At 33.4% G+C, this 24,582-nt stretch overlaps 1 protein-coding gene across 3 annotated transcripts in view; it reads right to left on the bottom strand.

Annotated features, from left to right (window-relative positions):
* LOC126776716 (inactive ubiquitin carboxyl-terminal hydrolase MINDY-4B) overlaps window positions 1-22,889 on the bottom strand; it is a 43,124-nt gene extending 20,235 nt beyond the window's left edge. The window contains exon 1 of one of the 3 annotated variants that reach the window (XM_050499417.1): window positions 22,854-22,889. Coding sequence is in view for 2 of the 3 variants with exons in the window: in XM_050499388.1 (XP_050355345.1) it covers window positions 7,942-7,978 (37 nt within the window). In the remaining variant the exon portion in view is untranslated. Of the gene's footprint in view, window positions 1-1,606; window positions 1,741-7,941; window positions 7,998-22,853 lie in introns of those variants that run through there. The other 2 variants (XM_050499388.1, XM_050499399.1) reach the window with 2 other exon arrangements.
* Window positions 22,890-24,582: the final 1,693 nt, after the last annotated feature.

Here is a 24,582-nt window from a genome sequence, read left to right as displayed (position 1 = left end):
AAATAATTTATACTTATAGGAAACCAATAAATTAATATGGAGTAATATAAATAAAAAAGGATATATTTTTGTTGGTAGTCATATAATATCACGGAGAAGCAACAAAGTATACAAACTAGGGAGTAAAGAGCAGAGTAGGGGGCGTAATGGCATAACCAACGTTCATGCCGTTTGCACTCACAGCATACGAGTCAGTCTTATTTTATTCTTGTGAATAAAAGTTTAACATAAAATAAATGATTTTATACGATTATTCTTCATTAAATTAATATGAAATTAAAACAGCTGTTGTCTTATTTACGTTTAATAACGCAAAATAAATATAAAAACACAACCCTATTTTATACAAAACAAAATGTATAATTTAAAAAACACTGCTAAGATTTTCGTCGACATCGAATCCAAATGATCTAAAATTGCCTAATAACGGCTTAACTGGGATTTTAGATATGATAATAATCATTACCACGTCATAAGCAAAATAATACGATATTCAAATTATAAAGGGTTAAGTTTTACTTGTTTGATAGAATTAATCGCAAAATAAATGTACAGTTTATACTAAATGTTTCATTTTATAATAACCTTCACCCTTAAAGAATTATAGGTGTGTTTAGTGTATTATGGTTATGCTGTAAAATTTATCAATCAAGCTGATTATATTTTTAGGGTTTTTTCATATAAGTTGGTAATTAAAAAAAACTGCTTATTATTTTTTTTATATAAAAATATTGCAGAGAAGACAATAAATTAAACCAATCGATTACTAACATGTTTATAAATATAGAGTTAGTAAAGTGTTTTTTTTTTGTTATTTAGATTAATTAATTCAGGTAGTGTAGTATATAATAAGTAAGTGTAACTTAAGTAAACTATATTAACTAACACAATATTGGAAAAAAGTGGAGTAGTATGGTTCTTCATCCTACTAAGTCACCTTTAAATGTGCTATTTCAACATATGAAATGCTCTCTGGTGCAAGGCCATCATTTATAGGTACTACCTTTAAATGACGGCCTTGATAACACTGCCCATTGAAAAGTAATTTGAATGTTAATAAACTAGAGCTTACTAAATTCTATAAGTCAAATCACTTAGTATGTTATAACTTCCCATATTCAGAACCCGTGGTAGGCGTTGCATTGAGAAGTGTTTTCAAGAGATCTTTTTGTCTGGTCAAAAGTGAATATTTAACATCCGATGTTTTATTATCGCCCGTTAAATATGTACGACTTTCTTAAAAACTATATCTATGTATATGTAAATAGTCAAAACCAAAACGGCTTAGAAGCTTTTTCTCCTCTGTTCGTCAAGCGATTTTGTTTATTATTGTTTGGTAGTTATTTACGAGTTTCAGTGTTCATATCAATAAAAAAAATTGAAATAAGCGTTGAAAAAAGTTTGTTACGTGCAAATTCATATAAACGTTTTCCTTTAATTTTTAATAACTATGATATACAGATACCACAAATGTGTGCAAACACATGACTTGTTTGCACGAATTTGTTTTTAATTTATGTTTAATATGCTAAATTTGATATTTTATCAAATTGTATTTCAATAAAATTGTATATCAATATGAATTTTACATCAAATAAAAACTTACCTCTCGGCTTGTATTCATAATCGTCATCCATATTTATTATGCGTTTTTAATTAAAACTGCGTATGAATTCACTTTAAACAAGAAACTTTAAGCTCCATAGTATTATTAAACTTTTGTTTCAAAGTGCATGATATGACCAGTACGAAGAACGCCAGTTACAAACTAACCCAATCCACTAACTTCAAATGATTTTTAGACATTAGCAACAAGTCATAAACGATCGCGGAATTACTATCCTAATATTAACATCACAGTTATGGCGGAAAAATTAAGAACTCATTATTGTAACTATATTTTTTCGTTTACTTTCGTACTTCTCTATTCAAATGGTCAGTCTCTGTCGTTTCGTATACTAGAGCAACTTGCGTATTAAAAAGGATGATGTCAGGTGATAAATACCAATATCAGGTTATACTATGACGTCAATACCAATTGGGACTCAAGTATATTATATGGGTCTGATGCTTGGCCCCTTCAAATACAATATGCTTATTTTTAAGTCACGCAAAGACTTCCTCGAAAGATGATTTATTTATTTTTGGGAAAACATACAATGATATCACACTTATAGCATAATAATATACAATAATAAATACATATACATCTCAACTGATAACAATTATAGAAACACTAACATTTATCAAAGGCAAAACATACATAAAATTGGTAAAGCATTATAAAATCAAGAGAAAATTTTAAAAAACTTTAAGTAATTACTTAATGCAGAGACATACTTAAGGCAAGCAAGTTAGAGTATGTTTATGTCAGACTTTTTTTTTTTATATGCCCCGGGATGGCAAATGACTCTACTCCACCTGATGGTAAGTGGTAGTAGAGTCCAAACGCGACGACGGCCAGTACAGTCGGGAAGAATGTTCTGTACTAGCCGTCTCCACCTTGCCGGCCCGCAAGATGCCTCTTCACGCCTCGTTTGAAGGAACCCGGGTTGTAAGAGGAGGGGAACACGTGAGCTGGTAAGGAATTCCATTCTTTGGTAGTGCGACAAAGAAAGGAGTTGCCAAATTTCTTTGTGCGCGATGGAATTGATGTCACAGTTAGGCGGTGACATCGAGAACCAGCTCGCGTGGACTTAAGAAGGAAGGGGGAAGCAGGAATTAGAGAGAATAATTCCTCAGAGCACTCGCCGTGATACAGACGATAGAAAGCGCTCAGTGCTGCTATCTCGCGACGCAATTGTAAAGGTTCAAGGGTGTTTGTGACCTTTACGTCGCCAATAATGCGTACTGCACGTCGCTGCAACCGGTCCAAGGCCTCCATTAGGTACTTAGCGGAGCCATCCCAAAGGTGCGAGCAATATTCAACGCAAGACCGTACCTGTGTTTTGTATAACAGGCACAGTTGTTGTTAATTATAGACTATATGATATGGTATAGAATCTCATTATAACAAGAGTTCCATACCCGTTCTTCTTTTATAAATGATCATTACAAACCAAAGAAGAAAATTTAAAAGTTCTTGCGCAATGGTTACTTGAATTAAAATTTTATGAATGCCTCATTGGCTTACTGAATACATTAGAAGTAGATGTCGAGTGATGAAAATTATCGGGTTTTTCTGGTGAGAAATTCTCTGTAGTCCTGAATTAATATGTAAGTTGCATGCTACAATACTTAAGCGCTTCCGAAAAGACGTAAAGCCCTTGGTATTGCGTCTGAACCCTTTGCAGTCGTGTTGGATTTGCCGTCCCATCGGATTAAGTTAATAGAGCAATAGAAAGTAAACTTGCGTTTGCACACTTATCGCATATTATACGTTCTGCGCAATTTGCTAATCGTTTTTGAGAATGCCTTGATATAATTGGTTAGGAGAAAAGCACTATTTTGATTTGGTAAAAAAATTAATGTGGAAGGTTATATTATAAGTAAGTCGTAGTAGCATTACAATTCTTTACAAGTATAACAGGCTTTATAAATAAGCTATTCAATATGACATGTTTTATCGCTTTATCGCTTTTCTATTATTGTGGTCCTAAAATACACACATCATTTAGATGAAAAACATTCTGTATAAATATAATCAAGAATTATCCAAATCAAATTATTTCAATACGCTTAATACTTTATATGAGAAAGGAAATCTTTGTGTTTTATCAATTAGAAAAACATTGATTCTGGCTTATTTTCAGTCTTTCATCTTTCAGACGACGCGTTTTAGAAATAATTGGATCGTTAAGCGCCTCGCGACTATGTAATAATAGTAAATCCCTCAAAGTGGTAGCTTATAGCTCCACTCGATGTGATATTGGTTCAATCATCGGATTATGATAGAAAATTACCAATATTCAATATGTATTATACGGTATAGGATCGAATCAGATTGTTGTAATATATATCCGAAATATATTTGTGGATACATTAACAGTAAAATATTAGGTATTATATGGGTATGGAGTGACAGAACATTAGGTTAGGAGATGAGTTTATGAATGGATTGAAAATTATGGAGTAATTTTGTCCTAATTAAATATTGGTTATGTATTATCTGAACGTCAAAACTATTCTGAATATGAATATTTGAATAACCTCTACTAGTGCCAGAAATACACATTAATCACATGCAAATTTTTGATATATAATTGTGTCATTAATATTATAAAAACATATATTCATGTTTCATATATATTGTGAACCTCTGTCTCTGATGCTGGAGTTATGCCAAGCCGACCCGTAATAGCAGATTTGTTTCGGCTTAGGATGGAGAAGCACAAACGTCTAACATGATTGAAGTTCCATGTAAATGGAAGACATCGATTAAAAAGTTCTTTTAATAATATTAATTATTATTGTCTTCTTAGAATATCAGAGACGGTATTTATTTAGGAATTTATAGGTTCTATTTTTGTATTTAAAATTTAACACACAATCGATTTAAATAGTTAAATACTTATATTTACATCATATGTCCTTGAATATGCAAAGAGCGCTCTCTTTATACGTCACATTATGAACTGAATGAAAAAAAATATTTAGTTTTGAAATTCCTATCTTTTCTACCAAATCAACCTTTTTTATTTGTAATATGGAACATAAATTTTCATAAGCAGATATGCCTTGTTGTTGTTATTTCGTATGTTTTACTAGTGGTAGGGCTTTGTGCAAGGTCGTCTGGGTAGGTACCACCCACTCATCAGATATTCTACCGCAAAACAGCAATACTTGATATTGTTGTATTCCGGTTTGAAGGGTGAGTGAGCCAGTGTAATTACAGGCACAAGGGACATAAAATCTTAGTTCCCAAGGTTGGTGGCGCATTGGCTATAAGCGATGGTTGACATTTCTTACAATGCCAATGTCTATGGTGACCGCTTACCATCAGGTGGCCCATAAGCTCGTCCACCTTCCTATTCTATAAAAAAAAAAGTGTACCGCTTATTCTACTGGATATATACAATAATCAAGTTTTATTTATTTATTTTACGGAAAGCCAGATGATGTTAAGTGGTCGCCATAGCCTTCTATGGGCTGTGGCGTTCACTTAAAGATTGGCGATGTAAGAAATATTAACCAATCCTTACATCGCCAATGAGCCACTAATGCATCCCTCCATGTCTACAGTTACAATGGCTCACTTAACCTTCAAACCGGAACACAATAATCACTAAGTATTGCTTTTTAGCGGTATAATATCTGATGAGTAGGTGGTACCTTCTCAGAAGGGCTTCCAAAAAGCCTTCCCACCAAAAAACCTGATTTATTCAATTGAATACAATATGTATAATTGGAACAAAAAGAGGTGGGGAATAAAGAATTCATCTGCGTTTGTCATTGAGAATAACTACCGTGACCAAAAGCAAACAGGAAGCTATTTGATGAAGCTAACATAATCATATTATATTATGTCAATATAGACTAGGCAGTTTCCTTTAAGTATGATCCACCAAGCAAGGTGGATCACAGCATAGAACACAGTAGCCACAAACCAAACAAACTCACTCATTCCGTGCTGTAAAGAGCCATCGCAGGGATTTTAGTGTTTAAGAATGCCTTATAACCCGATTCTTCCCAACAAGATCCCGGATACTAAGGTTTCGCCAACGTTTTTAAAATAAAAAAGATTAGACGGTTATATATTTGTCACATAATAAACGAGCATATATATTTTCTCGTCAATACAAAGCAAAATGTCTCGTACAATTGTTTATGATGTTCCAAGCGTTTATTGCCTTCGGTGTTTATGGCGTGTGAATTCAATAGTTTAGCTATAAAAATGATACACGGTATATTCTCTTTAACTAGTGACGAATTATTTATATTTCCTAACTAATATTACAAAAGTGAGTTTGTTTGTTTGCATCACTTTCACGTATTAACTACTCAACCTGTCATTATAACATTTAGCACACACGTTGTTAGGGGAACAAAAAAGGACACATGGTATCTTGCACCTGATAATTGACATAGAATTGTTGATTATCATGGAGGAAATTTATATGCAAATAGTATATATTTATACTGAAACTGGAGGTAGGGCTTTGTGCAAGTTCCTCTGGGTAGATAGCACCAACTCATCAGATATTCTACCGCAAAACAGAAGTATTTATGTGGTATTGTTATGTTCAGGTTTAAAGGGTGAGTGAGCCAGACAAGCACATGGGACGTAATATTCCCAAGGTCGGTGGCGCATTGGCGATGTAGCGATGGTTAACATTTCTTACAATGTCAATGACTATGGGCGTTGATGACTTACCATCAGGTGGCCCATATGCTCGTTCGCCTACCTATACTATAAAAAATATGTGAAAAATAGCTGCTACTATAGCTGAGTTTACTCCGTTGTACTATGAAGATGAATTGAACAAAAATATAAGGAAAGTAAAATATACCATTAATTGGTAAGCGAAATGGCGCCTCTAGTTTAATTAATTTCTTCAGTGTTGGCTGTTGCTTTGATCACAGGTAAAAGGTGTTCGAAAATATTTTATAATAATACGCCGGAGAGTTGTTTTACGGATTGGCTTGTAAATATTGTTTGGTTTTGACTACTTAATTAAGAAATTATAGCCATCTTCAAGATACATATATCTGTTTGTGTTATGGCGATTGATAATATAACTGTATCGTTTAAATTAAATGGGACAGAATGAAAAACGTAGTGACTAGGGAGATAAAAGTTGGTTATTAGTTTATATTATATTACAAAGACTTGTGTGTAATAAAAACAATCATATTGTGTAGCATTAAAAGTTAAAAAAGTACTAAAAGTGCTGAGCTAACAGATAAATGAGTTTTAATAATTGCTATTATGATAAAATATTTGACATCTTTCTCAAAAACTTATAAATCAAAATATTCAAGTACACTCTCCGAGCGCCTTTGATTTAAGTTGAAATATTAAATGTCAAATATTTAATTACATATTTCAACGAAGGAGTTTTACATTTTCTATTTTACTCATATTATTTACGTTAAATCAGATACCAATTTTAATATATAATATAATTGTTTTAATATATAAAACTAGCTTTTCGTCTCGACTTCATATGGGTCAAATAGATTTTTAGACCGTTAACCAAATTACATAGATGGTTGGAACTCAAATATTATATTCACCAAAATTGGTCCAGTCGATTAAAGAAGAACTATATGTCTATATATAATGGCATTCGTTTTAATAAATTAGAAAATACATACTGAGATTTAAGTTACACGACGTGAAAATAATATCGATTCTATTTTGTAGTTCTTGATAAAATAAATTTTCGTTATCTTCTAGAATATATTTAATATATTCATGAGGTTGTATCTTGCGCCATAAATGAAAGACCGATTTTACGCTTCTATCAAATTAATCGACGTGATAAGGAACATGTAATCGTGGTGTTAGGAACGTTTATAACCAACATTTCTTGCATGTGCAAGTGTAACCTTCACTTTGAGCTATCTGTTGAAATATGATTGAAATTGTTGATTATACTTAACAGCGGTGTTATTCTGTAATAACTCACTTCGTGTATTAATAATTAAATAATGAAAACCGATTGGTGATACGCTATTTTGATACGTGTAACCTTTAAATGTTATAATTATTATAGTCAATTTCGTCTGTCACTTTTTCGGATTTTATGATCGTGTTGCGGTGAGTGTTGATTTATTAGACACAATAAGCATCTTACGTAATATTAGTTTGAATATAGATTTCTGCGTATTTTATTTTTATTCAATATCAGTTAATATTATATGAACGTTACACATATAGATTGAAGCAACATTACATAACGTTATACATTTATCAGTTTCATCCATAACAAAAATGATATTGGGTTTTATTTAATTAATTGCAATAATTTAAATTATTAAAATAAAACAAATATTTACCTTCAGTCATTCCTAAATCTGGTGATAGAAGTAGCATCCTCTTATCGAGTTCGCCTTTCTTCTGTTTCTTATCATTTTTCTCGGTTTTCATTGCTTCATAATTCATAGTATTTTTCGATATTGGCGTTTTATTATACACGAGAAATTTAGTTAGCTGATCCATTTTAATAATTTATTATTATTCGTATAGTTTTATGTATGACTCAGCTAGACTAAACGACGGAACTATATGTGATGACAATGGTGTTAAAAATGGTGATATTGAAGATTTTTTTTTAACAAAATTTAATTATGTTTAAACAAATGAAGCTGAATTTAGCTTATCGGTATTTGAAGAAAGAAGGATTTTAAAGTAATTGAAGTGCCAATTCAAAATTCATATGCAAAGGAATATAACAAATTTGAAGAATTACCGGATTTTAAAATAATAAACGTGGCAATTCAAATATTTATATGCAAAGGAATATAACGAGATAGGGTTGTGTTGATGATGGCGAAAGTTATTCGAGTAAGTGACGTGCTTTCAGATCGATAACTGTTCGTATGGTTGTTACGTGAAGGTGCGAATACTTTGTGCCGCTCGATTTGACAAATTTAAACAAAAACAATAAAGATAAAACGATGTGCAGGTGCGAGCACCGCAAATGGCGGAATAATTCTGTGAACGCCAACACAATGTGGCACAGAATGCTTATGCAAATTACAATTTGCGTTATTCGTATGGGCGCTTGCTTAAATATTCAGGTTTGCACGTGAAAATGGCAGGACTGTCGACGTTACAAATTGATTCAAATTTTTTCCTCTCCAGTCTATACTGCGTCAGAATTCAACGCCAAAAAATTATTCGAGTAGGAATATTTTTTGCATTGCAAATTGTACACAAAATTTTTAATATTATTTATATTATGATTTTTACTATTTAAGTGAAATTATTTTTAACAAAGATGTATCTAGAACAATCCAATACATGAAGATAAATGTGCTGACGTGTAATAATCTTGAAGAAATAATAAATGTCCACCACTCTCCCTAAGAGTAAATCCAAGTCATAAGCGAAACAAATACAATTCCGAGCAATCTAGCGAAATATACTGCTGATGTAAGTTATTTATTTCGTCATGGGATAATACAAGTATATCCCATAATCACATCTATTTAGACCCTTTGCGGCTTCGAAGAAAAATACCAGAGAGTGACGTCCAATTTCGGAACCTATTACTTATGTTCGTTTGCCCTTTTCTGACGATCTTTTTTATCTTTAAATTAGTGTAATTTGTTACATCTTTCTCTTTATGTTATGACGTGTTAGGTAAGGGAATATCTATTTACTATTAAGTAAATTATCGTCTTTTAATTAACAACCTCGTAACTATCCAGTGAAGAGGTATATATATGTCACGGATTCAAATGGATTGCCATTTTAATGGCCGCCATTGTCGTTCAATATGTTGATTGTTATTAAATCAGTCAGTGCGCACGTCCGGCGCTGGCGCTGTCCTGAGAGCAAGAGACCAAGAGACCAAGGGGGTCGCTCGACAAAATGATCACACGCACTACTGACATATTTCTTTATTTTTTATATTTCCATCAGTCGGCTGCATAATAAAATAAGCCGTCTTACCTTTTTCACTCTTGACATCTGACAACCGATATATATATATACACCACACTACGTGATGTATGTCATGTAGGTATTATAAACATATATATATATATATATGTAATCATGTATTGCTTGTTGGGAATTGAAACTTTCAAACTCGCGCGAGATACTACACAGTTTTCTTTCATTGAGATTTAAATTAAAATATTATACTTCATCTTATTGGCAATAAACTGCCAACAATTAATAATAATATTTGACATTAACAGTTAATATATAACATTTGACAATGATATCGATGAGTCGGTGGACCCATTTCGCTTCCAAAACGTTATATATCAATCGGTTGAGTAAAACTATAAAAAGGCCGAGTCATATAATAGCTATGTAGTAAAATATTTTAATTATTATACATATTATAATGCTGTAAAATATAAAGTCCTATTAATACTAGCAATTACGTACGAACGGTGCCTACTATTTAGTTTATGGCGTATTATATATTTGCAAATAGGTAGTTGCTAACTTTGCAGTTTGTCAGTCTGCACTTGTAAGCGAGCTTATCGCGCTGAACTTTGACAGTGATATGTATAGAGCGCTCGAATAGTTTTGATATACAATTTATATATTTTATTATTCTGTATTTCATCAGTATTAAATATCAGTGATGTTTTTACATTTTTTTAAATATATCATTTACATTTTTCTTTAATACATTTTTTTTATTGTTGTTTATCATTTTGAGCTTGTTGCTTTTGATTTTAAATGATTATTATAACAATTGACTAGGTTCATTATTAATATGAATATATAATAGATAATCAACGTTTGAAGTGGAATTAGTTTGGTCACATGCTGCGTGACCCCGAACATAACCACAGATAACCGCCGGGTTAAGAAACCACTAAAAACAACAAGCAGAACCGTTTAAACAAACTTACAGGCGAAATTTGATGCGGAAATTAAATGAAAATTTAAGACTGCCTAACCTAGTGATCTTTCGCCTTTAAATGATTAGTTCATTACTCTTACACAAAAGACGTGGTGTAGGGACGCATTCAGAACAAACGATTTTTATTTTTCAAAGCTCAAAGTTAATCAGTCGCAGTATATTTGGAATTTAGAATGATTTGTAATTGGTACATACCACTAACTAGCTAGCTATCATTAGCACTCACTATGTTGTATACTTATATTCGTTAGCAATATGTGTGTTACATATTCGACGTACATAGACAGTTGTACACACATATATATTTAAATACGCATTATTTTAAATAATATGTATTATGTACTTTTGCCTACTTTGCATTATATCGGTGAATATAAGGTATTGTGTATACTAAAACATTTAATCTGGTTCTAAGTGGATGGCTACATGAAAACAAGAACAAACTATATACGCATCGGCTCACCCTTGAAAACCGTAAGGACAAAAAAACACCACTTCAGAAATTTATTAAAATCAATTTATTATGCTGTTTTTAAACGAATTGTTTTTTTTTAATTACGTTGAATTAAAACTTACAATGATAGTTAAGTAGTTGAAAGTGCTGTAAATAATTATAGATAACATTCCATCTAGTGATTTGCCTAGAAAGATGTGTGATAGAAGATATTTTAGATATTTTTAATTTGATTCTTGTGGTTGAACAATTAACGAGTGCTTTTATTTCTATAGCAGCGTATGCAATGTGTGAACACATTTCCAACTTCCAGACTCCGAGATGCGACTGAGAATTTTTATCGACAAAAAACCCAATATCTTTTTATCAGCCCGACCCGGGGCTTGAAGTAGATCAACGAAGCAGCGTATAATTTTATTTTTATTTTTTTATAGTATAAGTAGGCGGACGAGCATATGGGCCACCTGATGGTAAGTGATCACCAATGCCCATAGACATTGTCATTGTAAGAAATGTTAATTATCGCTTACTTCGCCAATACGCCACGAACCTTGGAAACTAAGATGTTATGTCCCTTGTGCCTGTAATTACACTGGCTCACTCACCCTTCTAACCGAAACACAACAATACCAAATACTACTGTTTTGCAGTAGAATATCTGGTGAATAGGTGGTACCTATCCAGACGAGCTTGCCCAAACCCCTACCAGTAAGTAATAATGTGTCGAAATAGTGCGTTTACAAGGTTCGATATCCCTTTACCAATACTTATAAGATTATGATTAACGAGATTCGTAAACGTCTAAGCTTTTAATTTGAAATGATTTTGCTAATTTTTGAGCCGATATGTCTCAGTGGTAAGAACGCGTGAATGTTAACCGATGATCGTGAGTTCAAACCCGGGCAAGCACCACTGAATTTTCATGTGCTTAATTTGTGATTATAATTCATCTCGTGCTTTACGATGAAGGAAAACATCGTGAGGAAACGTGCATGTGTCTAATTTCACTGAAATTCTGCCACGTGTGTATTCCACCAACCCGCATTGGAGCAGAGTAGTGGAATAAGCTCCAAACCTTCTCCTCAAAAAGAGGAGAAGAGGCCTTTAGCCTATCAGTGGGACATTCATAGGCTGTTACGGATTTTGCTAAAATGTTACGACATGTAATCATTAGTGGAATAAATTAAAAAGTAGTTATTTAACTTTTGAACAGTTATTGTTGATGTTTATTATTATTATTATTTATTAGATCACCAACAAAGTACACACAGAAACATGATAGCAAACAGCTGATAAAATAAAAAAAGAAGTGGTACCTCAATTACAGCAGATAACTACAGCAAAAAGGCTACACGTTATAGCACAAAAATGAAAGACCAATTTAAAAATTTCAAGTTACAAAAAACAAAGAACAAAATTTTGATGCTGTTTAATTTAGTAACGAAAGCTCATTTAAAATTAAACATAATTATAATAATTAATTAAATGCGAACTAAAATGAACTGTTTGTTTAATGCGACTACGAGCATTCGATTAAAATGTATTCATTTATTGCTGATGTATATGTGCTTGAATATTGTTCTAATTTTGTCAAACTTTTTTTTACATCAGCTGTGGGGTTATTTGAAGTTTGTTTGGTATTTTATGTTGAATTATATAATAATAATAACATCCCGGGACATTTTTCACACACGGCCATTTGATCCCAAATTTTGCTTGTACAGATCTTGTACTATGGAAACCAGACAACTGATATACTACATATATTATTTTTCTTTTGTAAATGCATACTTATATAGATAATTACACCCAGACTCGGGACAAACAGACATGTTCATGCACACAAATATCTGTCTTGGGTGGGAATCGAACTCACAACCTTCGGCGCGAAAGGCAAGCATCCACCAACCACGCCAACCGGCTCGTCAATTATATATTATAAAGTTAGAAAATTTCCAGTGGGTAGTAGTAGTAAAATCAATGCTGTCATTGACAAACTCAATTATGGTAAGGTAAGACATTTGTACCAGATGCCTACACTTCGTACGTACGTATTACGGTTCTGCGTTCCACTTATATTCATTTTACAAGCTTGAGAGTTATTTACCACTGTAGAAGTGATCGGAACGCAAATATATGTAGTTATATAATTGCTTGAATACTGCTTTTGATCGACTTCGAAAAATTTCGAGGAGAGGCGGGAGAATCTTGTCATTGAACTCGATAGGACGTTAGATCTCATCGCCAAATGGGGCTCTGATAATCTTGTCGAGTTTAATGCCAAGAAAACACAGGTATGCGCTCTCACGGCGAAAAAGTCAACATTTTCCCCTCTTCCCTCCCTCTGTGGTACTCCGCTGGTGATGCAAAGCAAAATCGCCATGCTGGGGATTGACGTTCGCTGCGACCTTAGTCCAAGGGATTACATCGAGGCTGTTATAAAAACAGCTTCACGGAAACTCGGAGTTCTGAACAAGGTGCGGCGCTTTTTCACGCCACAACAACCGTGCCTGCTGTACAAAACACAGGTACGGTCTTGCGTGGAATATTGCTCGCACCTTTGGGATGGCTCCGCTAAGTACCTACTTGAGGCCTTGGACCGGTTGCAGCGACGTGCCGTACGCATTATTGGCGACGTAAAGGTCACAAACACCCTTGAACCTTTACAATTGCGTCGTGAGATAGCAGCACTGAGCGCTTTCTATCGACTGTATCACGGCGAGTGCTCTGAGGAATTATTCTCTCTAATTCCTGCTTCCCCCTTCCTTCTTAAGTCCACGCGAGCTGGTTCTCGATGTCACCGCCTAACTGTGACATCAATTCCATCGCGAACAAAGAAATTTGGCAACTCCTTTCTTTGTCGCACTTCCAAAAAATGGAATTCCTTACCAGCTCACGTATTCCCCTCCTCTTACAACCCGGGTTCCTTCAAACGAGGCGTGAAGAGGCGTGCGGGCCGGCAGGGCGAAGGCGGCTAGTGCAGAACGTTTTTCCCCTCTGTACTGGCCGTCGTCGCGTTTGGACTCTACTACCACTTACCATCAGGTGGAGTAGAGTCATTTGCCCTCCCGGCGATATAAAAAAAAAAAAAAATTTCGAAAAAGGTCACAATTCGGTTGTATTTAATTTTTTTCATGGTGTTCCTTATTTCTCAACTTCGTCACTTATGAACTGATTTGAAATTTTGAAATTTTATTTTTAGTGTCGAATTTAATTTGGAGTCGGTTTTGTTTTTTTTTAAATAGACAATTTATTGATTGTAATCATTTATTAAAGAAATAATCTTCTTCAGATGGCGGGGATGGAACTCGGATCAATCTTAAGATCAATATTAAGATCTATTGACGATTTCAAGTGTCAATTTTAATCCGAATTTAAAGTGGTAATTTTTGACTAGTCTGTGCTTCTTATTTGTGTGATATTTTTATATTTACAATATACGTATACCATTGAAAAGTAAAAAATACTTGGAAACTCAAATAATACAGGAATAGAGTAGCGTTCATAGTTTGTTTTACAATATAAAGCTTTTGTTACTTACGTCACAAAATCAAAACCGCGGTTTTAACGTTGATGTATTTTATTACAAGGTTTACGTTGCTACTAATTAATAGGTCACCGATCGGCCTAATTGCCTATTTATATCGTGGTTTATTGAAAATTATAGATTTTAAACATGGAATCAATTTGCGACAAAATATGTCATTAAATAAACATTTCATGACAAATAATATCATTAATCTTTTTAGCGTATTTGAATATATTCTGATTCAATACAAGAACTATTTGTTATGAATAACATTTTTAGTTTTTTTTTATAGAATAAGAAGGTGGATGAGTATATGGGCCACCTGATGGTAAGTGATCTCAAACGCCCATAGACATTGGCATTGTAAGAAATGTTAACCATCGCTTACATCACCTATGCGTCACCAACCTTGGGAACTAAGATGTTATGTCCCTTGTGCCTGTAATTACACTGACTCACTCACCCTTCAAACCGGAACACAACAATAGCAAGTTACTTATAAACGTTGTTCAGATGGTGATTATTTAAATAATACTGCGTCTTCTTCTTTCGAATGTCAAATAAATAATGAGAAAAAGAGCGAAATCAGTCTATTTTAACGGCCTTAATTATAAGCTTATCCTATAATTAAGGCCGTTAAAATATGTCAATATATTAACAATACATATTAGTTCACAAATGAATAAATGTAAATCCAAGATGGCCAAATTTAATTAATGAATAGAATACATATATCAAACAATGAACAGGCTTAAACTATTAAATTTCCATCTGCTTAATGGTTAATATTTATCTTCTAAGAGTGGCTACAATAAAAACCTAAGTGTTTTAATCACACCTGCGACTTTAAAAAATACTAGGAAACCCGTATACCGTTGTGAACTAGAGCCTTTATTGTATTTTTTTATGTTAAGGGGGGCAAACGAGCAGGAGGCTCACCTGATGGAAAGTGACTACCACCGCCCATGGACATCTGCAACAACGGGCTTACAAGTTCGTTGCCGGCCTTTATTAAATCATTCACTATAATTATCTATCTCCTAATGAAAAAGTGTATAACGAAACAGGGTTGATGACAGTGTCCCAAATATATAAATATAACACGTGTATATTAGTGCAAAACATAAACACAAAACTATCGTTTACAAAAATAGGACAAACACAGAGACGGATAACTAATTGGATGAATAATATATGTCTTGTACACAAATATGTAAAGTTTCGTATAGTTATGTAAATTGTTTTACATATATTGGTCATGTTTAAGAAGGACTTTAGTCTTTTGACTATTAAGAACACATTTCAAACGGGTAAGGGAAGCTTTGAAGTGTGCGGTTTTTGTATTTCGTTAATAAGATAACAGTTCCATCTATCGTATTAATGGTTCAGGCATAGTTTGATACAGACGTTGGTATTTTTTATATTATTTCTACACAATGTCCGCGCGGACCATTATGTAATATTAAATAGTCTTAATTTTCTCAATAAAGGAGCTATCTAAACCAAAAATATTTTTAAATATTTTGAAATTTATTTGAGGGTTCAAACCCAAGCACCATTAACTTTCACGTGCTTCATTTGCGTTCATAATTCATCTCTTGCTTGACAGTGAAAGAAAACATTATGAGGTAACCTGCATGTATCTAATTTCACTGAAATTCTGCCACACGTGTATTCCACCAGCCTGGTGGAATAAGCTCCAAACCTCGCAATGATAGGTATATCCTGTATTTAGCGCGTTCTAACTAATAAACTCCACCGTTAAATAATATCAGTATAGATTCGAAGCCACTGACAGCTAGTTAAGGTTTATATTCAATGTATTTTCTGAAGACAAGCCGGTTGGCGTGGTTGGTAAATACTTGCCTTTCACGCTGACGGTTGTGGGTTCGATTCCCACCCAGGACAGACATTTGTGTGCATGAACATGTCTGTTTGTCCTGAGTCTGGGTGTAATTATCTATATAAGTATGTATTTACAAAAGAAAAGTAGTATATCTAGTATATCAGTTGTCTGGCCATAGCACAAGCTTTGCACGAGCTTAATTTGGGATCAGATGACCGTGTGTGAAAATGTCCCAGGATATTATTATTATTATTATTTTCTATACAATGTAATATTTATAAACGAGTGAGATATTATTGATATCATTCAAGATTCATTCAACATTACTTTATTAAGGCCACAATCGTGTCTCATTACAAAAATGCCAGTTTTCTCACAATGTTTTGCATTAGACTAGGGCACGATTTCGAAATGTAAAATTTAAAACGTATTTAAAAAAATATATATTGTTCTATCAATTCCTAAGACTTACGACGGTATTTTGATCAACATAATATTTAATACACTTACCTTTATCTCGTTTTAAGGTCTCGTTGTTCTGAGTGAGACAATTTAGTATGCAATCTGTTTTCTTTGAATTCTGTGCCACATTGAGTTTCAGATTACTCCAACTACTCCCCGAACTACTCATCTTAGTGCTATGTACATGTTTACGTGTTACTAAGCCTGATCTACACGGATACTGCTTTCGACGACAGTGTATCTCTGAATAAACTCAATCCAAACTTGAGTTAGTATTGTATGTATACATCGTTTCAGACGAGGTGTTAAAAACATCACTTTTCTTTTTGTTATACATCGCCTGAATGGATTTGATACTTTTTGATAGTTAATTATTTTTTATTCCGTCCCTTAAAATAATACAGGTTTTATTACAATACCTGAAATCCTGATGACATTCTTACCGGCGTTCCATGCGATAATCTGCTTTGTACAAACTTTAACCCTCAATGCCAATAACTGTTATGCCGACAAATAATCAAACACAAGAAGTGTTTTCATTACATTATATTTTTATACTGTTATATTTTCATGCAATATTTGGATCTTATAGAATACAATTAGGGTCGCATGGTTTTTTATTCAGTTTGTTTAAAACGCTATTTTTGGATTTGTATTTTTAATTATTGGAAGCAATCAATAAAGGAATAGAATCATGTTATTAGAAGATTCAGTAGATTCAGACAGAAGTGATAGAGAGATAAGGTTGCAGGACACGACTGGGTGTGGAAATTGGAGAGCTCAGAGTTTGGCACACTTTTGGAGAGTCACTACGCCTAGTAGTCGATTATGATTGTTGTTTAATTGATTGAAAAAGAAACGCTTTTTTTTAGAATAGGTAGGCGAGGCAGACGAGCAAATGGGCCACCTGATGGTAAGTGGTCACCAAAGCCCATAGACATTGCTATTTTAAAAAATGTTAACCGTTGCTTACATGGCCAATGCGACACTAACCTTGGGAATTAAGATGTTATGTCCCATGTGCCTGTTATTATACTGGCTCACCCTTCAAACCGGAACACAACAATACTAAGTACTGCTGTTTTGCGGTAGAATGATGATGAGTGGGTGGTACCTACCCAGACGAGCTTGCCCAAAGCCTAACCACCAGTAAATGCTAATAGGCAAAAGTATTTGCAATTACGTACCACACATGATTCTTATTATAGAGGTAACATGTTACAATAAATACAGCGAATGTTATAAGCGATACTAAATATCAAGACTTGTTTACCGAACTCTAAATCGATCTGAGTGTCGTACAAGCTTTATAGTATCAATTCAAGGTTCCTTGGCTGCCATTATGACGACCGAATTGAACACGATTTGAGTGCTCGAAGTCATTAGCGAGTAACAATCGCGAAATGAGTAGCTGTTTTGAATGTTTTTTGTTCGAATTTTAATGGACGTATCTGAAGCCTGAATGTAAGCTATGGAAAATGCATACGATGCTTTTTTGTATAACATAATAGGTTGGTTTTTTAGGATGATTGCTTATAGTGAATATAAGTTATTTTTAGTAAACGAAGAGTCCTGTTTATGGTGAGTAAGTCTAAATATGTAGTTTTTAAAGTGAGACATAAGCGAGTTTTTTTTAATTAGGAAAGCAGACTTGCAATTTGGCCGCTTGATAGTAATTGGTCACCAGCGCCTTTAGACATTAGCTATAAGATATTTAATTATTTATTAAATATGCCTTAGATCCTTAATACGCAACTGAACTTGGGAACTAAGTTGTTACGTCCATTTGTGCGTGTAGTTATACTAGCTCCTATATAGTGCTACACCTACCTAGACGGGCATAAAGCCCGTTAAACAAGTCTATAATTATTATAAGCAAACAAAAACATTTTAATTCATATTTACATTATTACTAGGTTTAATTTTGAATAAAATATTTTTATCATCTTACGCAGGTACGACTGATGTTCGCTCAATTTTCACCTTACGCAGCTCCTTGCAAAGATATGGATAATTATGTTTTCTAATTTAATTAAATTTCAAATAAATGCTAGCTAGGTTAGTAAGCCAAATAACATTTTTATATTATAAATATGTCTGCTTACTACAAATATATTATCGACATTTCACCAAACGAATTTGAATTTTGTCCAATTATTAGGTTTGCCGAGCACGAATTAAATGATATCCCAAATTAAGCATATCAAAATGCAGTGGTGCTTGCACGGATGTATATCGACAATGTTCTGTTGAATTCAGTTATTACCATTAGCAATGTCGGCTCACGTCATTCTATTAAAACGCCGGGCAAAGTAAAAACACAAGTCAAGTGCGAGTCGGACTAGCGCGCTGAGAGTTTCGTACCACCACACAATACTGAAAGATTTACCATACCATAAGATTCACAATTTTCAAAAAATTTCCTTTAATTTTTTCGTAAAAATTAATTTTCATATTTTTATCTTTAAACAACAAGTTTAAGGTTTTCAGATTCTTCCTATACTTATACTAAAAGATATTGCTTGTTGCAAAATTTCAAGATTCTAGGTCAACAGGAAGTACCCTATAGGTTTTGATTCCCTTTGCGAATGTATGGGAAATGCGACAAAAACGACCTTATCTTTTGATTGCGTAGACTTAGAGGCTTAATTTTTTCACCATAGGACCGCAGACCTCAGTATTTGGTATTAATTTCAACTTTATATATCTACGCGTTCCTGAAAAAATGGGTTTTGACGGACAGACAGAAACAAAGAAGTGATCTTATAAGGGTTCCTTTTTTTCTTTTAGAGGTACCGAACCCTAAAAAGGTACGATCGCCTTTAAATCCCGAATAACACATATAACTTGTATAACAAGTACAGCCTGAAAGAGTATTTCCGCTCGGATATTTTTCGGCTTATTCCACCACCCTGCTTGGCAGTTACGAGTACATGTGACAAAATTTCATACGATAAATCAGTATTTATCGTATGAAATTTTGTCAAATCAGTATTTGCTCACAATATTTTCCTTGACTAGTAACACGTTTGCTTAATGTTATGATGTTATGTTGACTATTACAATAAAATATATAATAAAATAATATTTATATATTCAGCGCGTCAGTACTGTGGCGCCGTTTATCGGAAATGTTAAGCGATTCATAGATGCTTGGGTGCAGTCGTTGCCATGGTGATGTTGAATAGTTGGGTGACTATACTTTTTTAGCTAAAAAACAGAAAAGAATGACGTTGGAAAATTAGAACTGGAGGATCAATGTGGGTTAGTGAAGGCAGAGCAAGCGGTCGTGTAGAAAAACATCACGTGGCATCGAACTCCGATTAATTCCGTAAAGTTAATTTGCAATCTATATACGTTATCGATTAAACGGACTATTATATCAAGTTTCAATAGTTTTTTTTGTATCTTCATCTTGTCCAACCAATCAGATAACGAGTCTTCAAATCGAGTTACGTTATATATATTATTTATTTTAAAAAAGTAAAATGGTCTGTACATCTCCTTCCCTTAGCGATAAGACCACATTTTGTACATTAATAGTTTTTCATTTGTCTGTATAACTGTATGTTTCTTTAACTATTTTGGTTTACAATAAAGTTTATTTTATTCTATTTATTTATGTACCAGCAAAACATGGACTTCGCCAGCATGGAAATCAGTTCCTGACGTAATGCCTATTTCAATTAAATAAATAAAATATTTAAATTATTTATTAGATAGCAGCAATAATCTAAGATAATTTAATTATTGTTTTGGTTTTGGTGATAAATAGGCAGTTATTTTGAAATCGGGAACAGACAATTCACTTTTATTTATTTTTATACGGATATGTATGAATTCGTGTCAGTCCTAAGCTACTAATCATGATTAGTATGGGGTATTGGTAGTTTTGCGTATCGTAACTATGTGTGGCAAAATAGCAATATTAAATCCAAGATGGCGGTTATCACTCGTAGAAAACTAAGAGTCCAAACTAAATACCATCCATTAGTATTTAGTACCACTTACCAATTAACATAATAAATAATAAATTATATTCCATAACGAATAATTGCTGATGTCGAAACATTTTTTACAGACTTTAATAGAACTTTAGACTTAATGAATCAGTTTTATACAAAAATCACTTACAATTTCGATAATAAAATGATATTCGCATTAAGTATAAATGAACGAACAGGAATGCGAGATGGTCTAATGGTTAGAAAGCGTGAATCTTAACCGATGATCGTGGGTTCAAACCCGGACAAATACCACTGAATTTTCATGTGCTTAATTTGTTTTATAATCTCGTGGTTGACAGTGAAGGAAAACATCGTGAGGAAACCTACATGTGTCTAATTTCACTATACCCTGCCACGTGTGTTTTCCACCAACCCGCATTGGAGCATCGTGGTGGAATAAGCTCCAAGCCTTCTCCTGAAAAAAGGAGAGGGGAGGAGGCTTTAGCCAAGCAGTGGGGATTCACAGATTGTTACTATAAATGAACGATATTTAAAATTGATATAATTGAATCATCTCTTTTACTCAAACAATTATCTATAGGCGGGCTTAAAAACTTTACAGAAATTATGAGGGTTTTAAAGCATGACAAACTGACAAATAGACGTGGAAGGATTATAAGGGTTTTATGTTTGAATAATAAGTCCTAAATGGATGGATCGTTTGAAAAAGTCAACGTTAATATGAGTTTATTATTTGATATTGAAGTTTGTAATCGTTTTTTAATAATGACCTAGTCTTAACATACTGTGTGGGTACGTTAGCCATACCGGCTTGCACAGAACCCAATCTATATCTGATAAATGGTTGGTCCCATTCATCAGATATTTGACCACCAAACAGCAATACTTAGTTTTGTTGTATTAGTGAGCTAGTGTAACTAAAGGTACATTACATCTTAGTTCCCAAGGTAAGTGGCGTTTTGACAAATCAAGAAAATATGACCGTTACCATTAATTTGCCCTTTCGTCTACCTATATCATATAAATAAAACATGGTTTTTATCCTCGTAAATATAATGATATAGTTTGCAAGTATCACATTTCGGCATAGACAGCTCCTATTTCAGCACTGTAATTCAATATATATTGTTATATAATGCTTAGAAGATGAATTATAGGCAAACGATTGTCATGTATATTGATATCTAAGTGGGTCATAACATCCTCACATCAATAAATGTTTATGATACGAACTAAACAATTAGTATAGTGGAAAAATTATCTGTATATCTGTCTGTTACGCTTTCACAACTATAGTATTAAAACGATTTGGATGAAGTTGCCTGTAAGTGAAATAAAATTGTGTTATATTCGAAATAATATATACTCGATACAGTAACAGTATGTTAATGTCCCACTGCTGGGCTAAGGCCTACTCTTTCTTTTGTGGAGAAGGTTTGCAGCTTATTCTACCACAAATACCAACACGCATTGGAGCAGCCAATGCGTGTTGGTAGACTACACACGTGGCAGAATTTCAATGAGATTAGAAACATGCAGGTTTCCTCACGATATTTTCCTTCACCGTAAAGCACGAGATGAATTATAAACACAAATTAAGCACATAAAAATTCAGTGGTGCTTGTCCGGATTTGAACCCACAATCATCGGTTAAAATTCACTCGTTCTAACTACTAGGCCATCTCGGCTTTTTTTACTCCATATATTTTGCAAAATTGTATTAATGTTAAGCTATCACTAGTTTTTGAATTCGGAATGTTGATGTTACCATAAAGAAACGGCAAGTGTCGGTAGAAGGGAATCGGAGTAAACAGCAAATGGTGTAACGCTCTCTTATGGTGTCATCCTCACTCTTTACTACCACACTCTTCTGCCTGTCTTGCGTGTGCGCGGTGCGTATTGTATAATATTCATATTTCGTTGCCGTATATTATTATAATAATAAAAAAGATGTATTCATTTGGTTAAGGAAAACCTAGTTTTTATTAATTTTACTCCATACCATATATTAATTAGTTTTCTTTAATTATGAATTCTTTTTATAACCATGAATTTCGATGTTAGATAATAAATAAATAATGTATTAAAAAATATTTACCTTAATAGAAAATTCAGAATACAATATTAAACATGACCGAAGTTGCAAGCTATTCCAGTGTATAAATATGTGAACATATACGTTTTCGATTGACATTCGTATAAAAATAACGCGAAAATTAGCGTCAACGTTAAAGACACGTAATTTTTCAACGTAACTAATAAACTGGTTCGTACGTGAGCGAAATCTGTAGCGCCGTACAAATGTCTCGACTCAATCAACGTCGCTCCCGTCACCTCTATTTATTATCAGCTTTACCTGCTTCTCTTATATATGTACAAATATACATACTATATAATCATTTGATTGTATGAATTATATAATTTGAGGTTTTTTTATATTTAACTTACTTGTCTAGTTGATCTAGCAAATAGATCTAGTAGATCGAGCATATATCTGGGCGGAGAGGGAGATCCTGGTCCGTGAAATCGGACAGGACCTCTCCCTGCGAGTAATCGTGTCGGCGATACTCGCAGGGAGAGGGAATCGGCGTGGAAGTAGCTTAGTTCTGTGAGACCGTCATGAACGGGCAAGGGCCGATCCTATTCAGGCGTAGTCCTGGGGCTCTCGCATATCCTATTTCAGACGGCCCTGAAGAGGACGGCAGCCGAGATTTTTTTTACTGGATAAGAATTCCACATAAGCCGGTCCCCCTCCAAATTTTTTTCAATTTTCGCCGATTTTCAAATTCAAATACAAAAAAAAGTTGATCCGCCTTGTCGCTGGGCGTCCTACACTACATAAATGGTCTGCTTAATGTGTTTATATTGAAATACAAACATACGAAGAAAAATTGCTGTTTTTTTGGGACAGGAACCTTCTTATGTTTATGCAGAACAACGAAATATTTATCATAGTCGGACGAATGGTTAAACAACGCATCGATAAACATTAATTTATTTACAAATATTTGTAGTTCGTAATACTTTTTCAGTACAATTGAAGATATTAATTTCGAAATACTGTTCTTTAACATTTTGTTGATAACGTTTAGCTCATAATGAAAAAATGATATAATTCTTTAGGAGCGTCCGTAACAACCCAAGCTCCTTTCGGCTAATGACTGTTACAGGCATTAAACATTTTTGCGTAAATTATGTAACATATATTTTTTAGTTTTATCAAATTGAAATAGTCAAGATTTTTACCAATTAAATTAATTTAAGTCCTATATTATACATTATTTATTAATGATATATATAATAGATTCAAATATAATAGATTCAAATATTTTTATTTGAATTGTATCAATTTATTTTTTAAACTAAGCGAATTAGGAAGATTGTGTGTGCTTACTTTGTAAACATTTCCTTTTATATTTAGAAATAGACGTGTACTTCATTAGCCGAGTAGTTTTGCAAGTAGATCTTTAATACTACAAAAGTAAATTGAATACTTCGTTAGTTAAGCGGCTGGCGTATCAGGCTACAAATCCCAAATGCTTGGGCTTGAATCCCGAATTGGGTCAATGCAATATGAAAATATAGATGATATAAAAAAATGAAACAACGATAACATCTATAAACAATAAACACAAAATACACAAACTAAAAAATATGTGATTAAACTGTATACACAAATTTGTTATAACAAGAGATAAAAACAAAAGTAATGGACTCAAATCAGAGGATAGCAATGAAATATTTATGAACTTTTCAGTGTAAGCAAAAGTCTTTTAACCTAGTACTTAAATGTTTTTTTTAGTAGTCACTTTTTTAACATCAGTATG

This window comes from Nymphalis io, chromosome 2 (assembly GCF_905147045.1).
Source record: "Nymphalis io chromosome 2, ilAglIoxx1.1, whole genome shotgun sequence".
NCBI classification, from domain to species: Eukaryota; Metazoa; Arthropoda; class Insecta; order Lepidoptera; family Nymphalidae; genus Nymphalis; species Nymphalis io.
The sequence above is the reverse complement of the archived record's forward strand: the minus strand, read 5'-3'. Positions and strand labels throughout refer to the sequence as shown.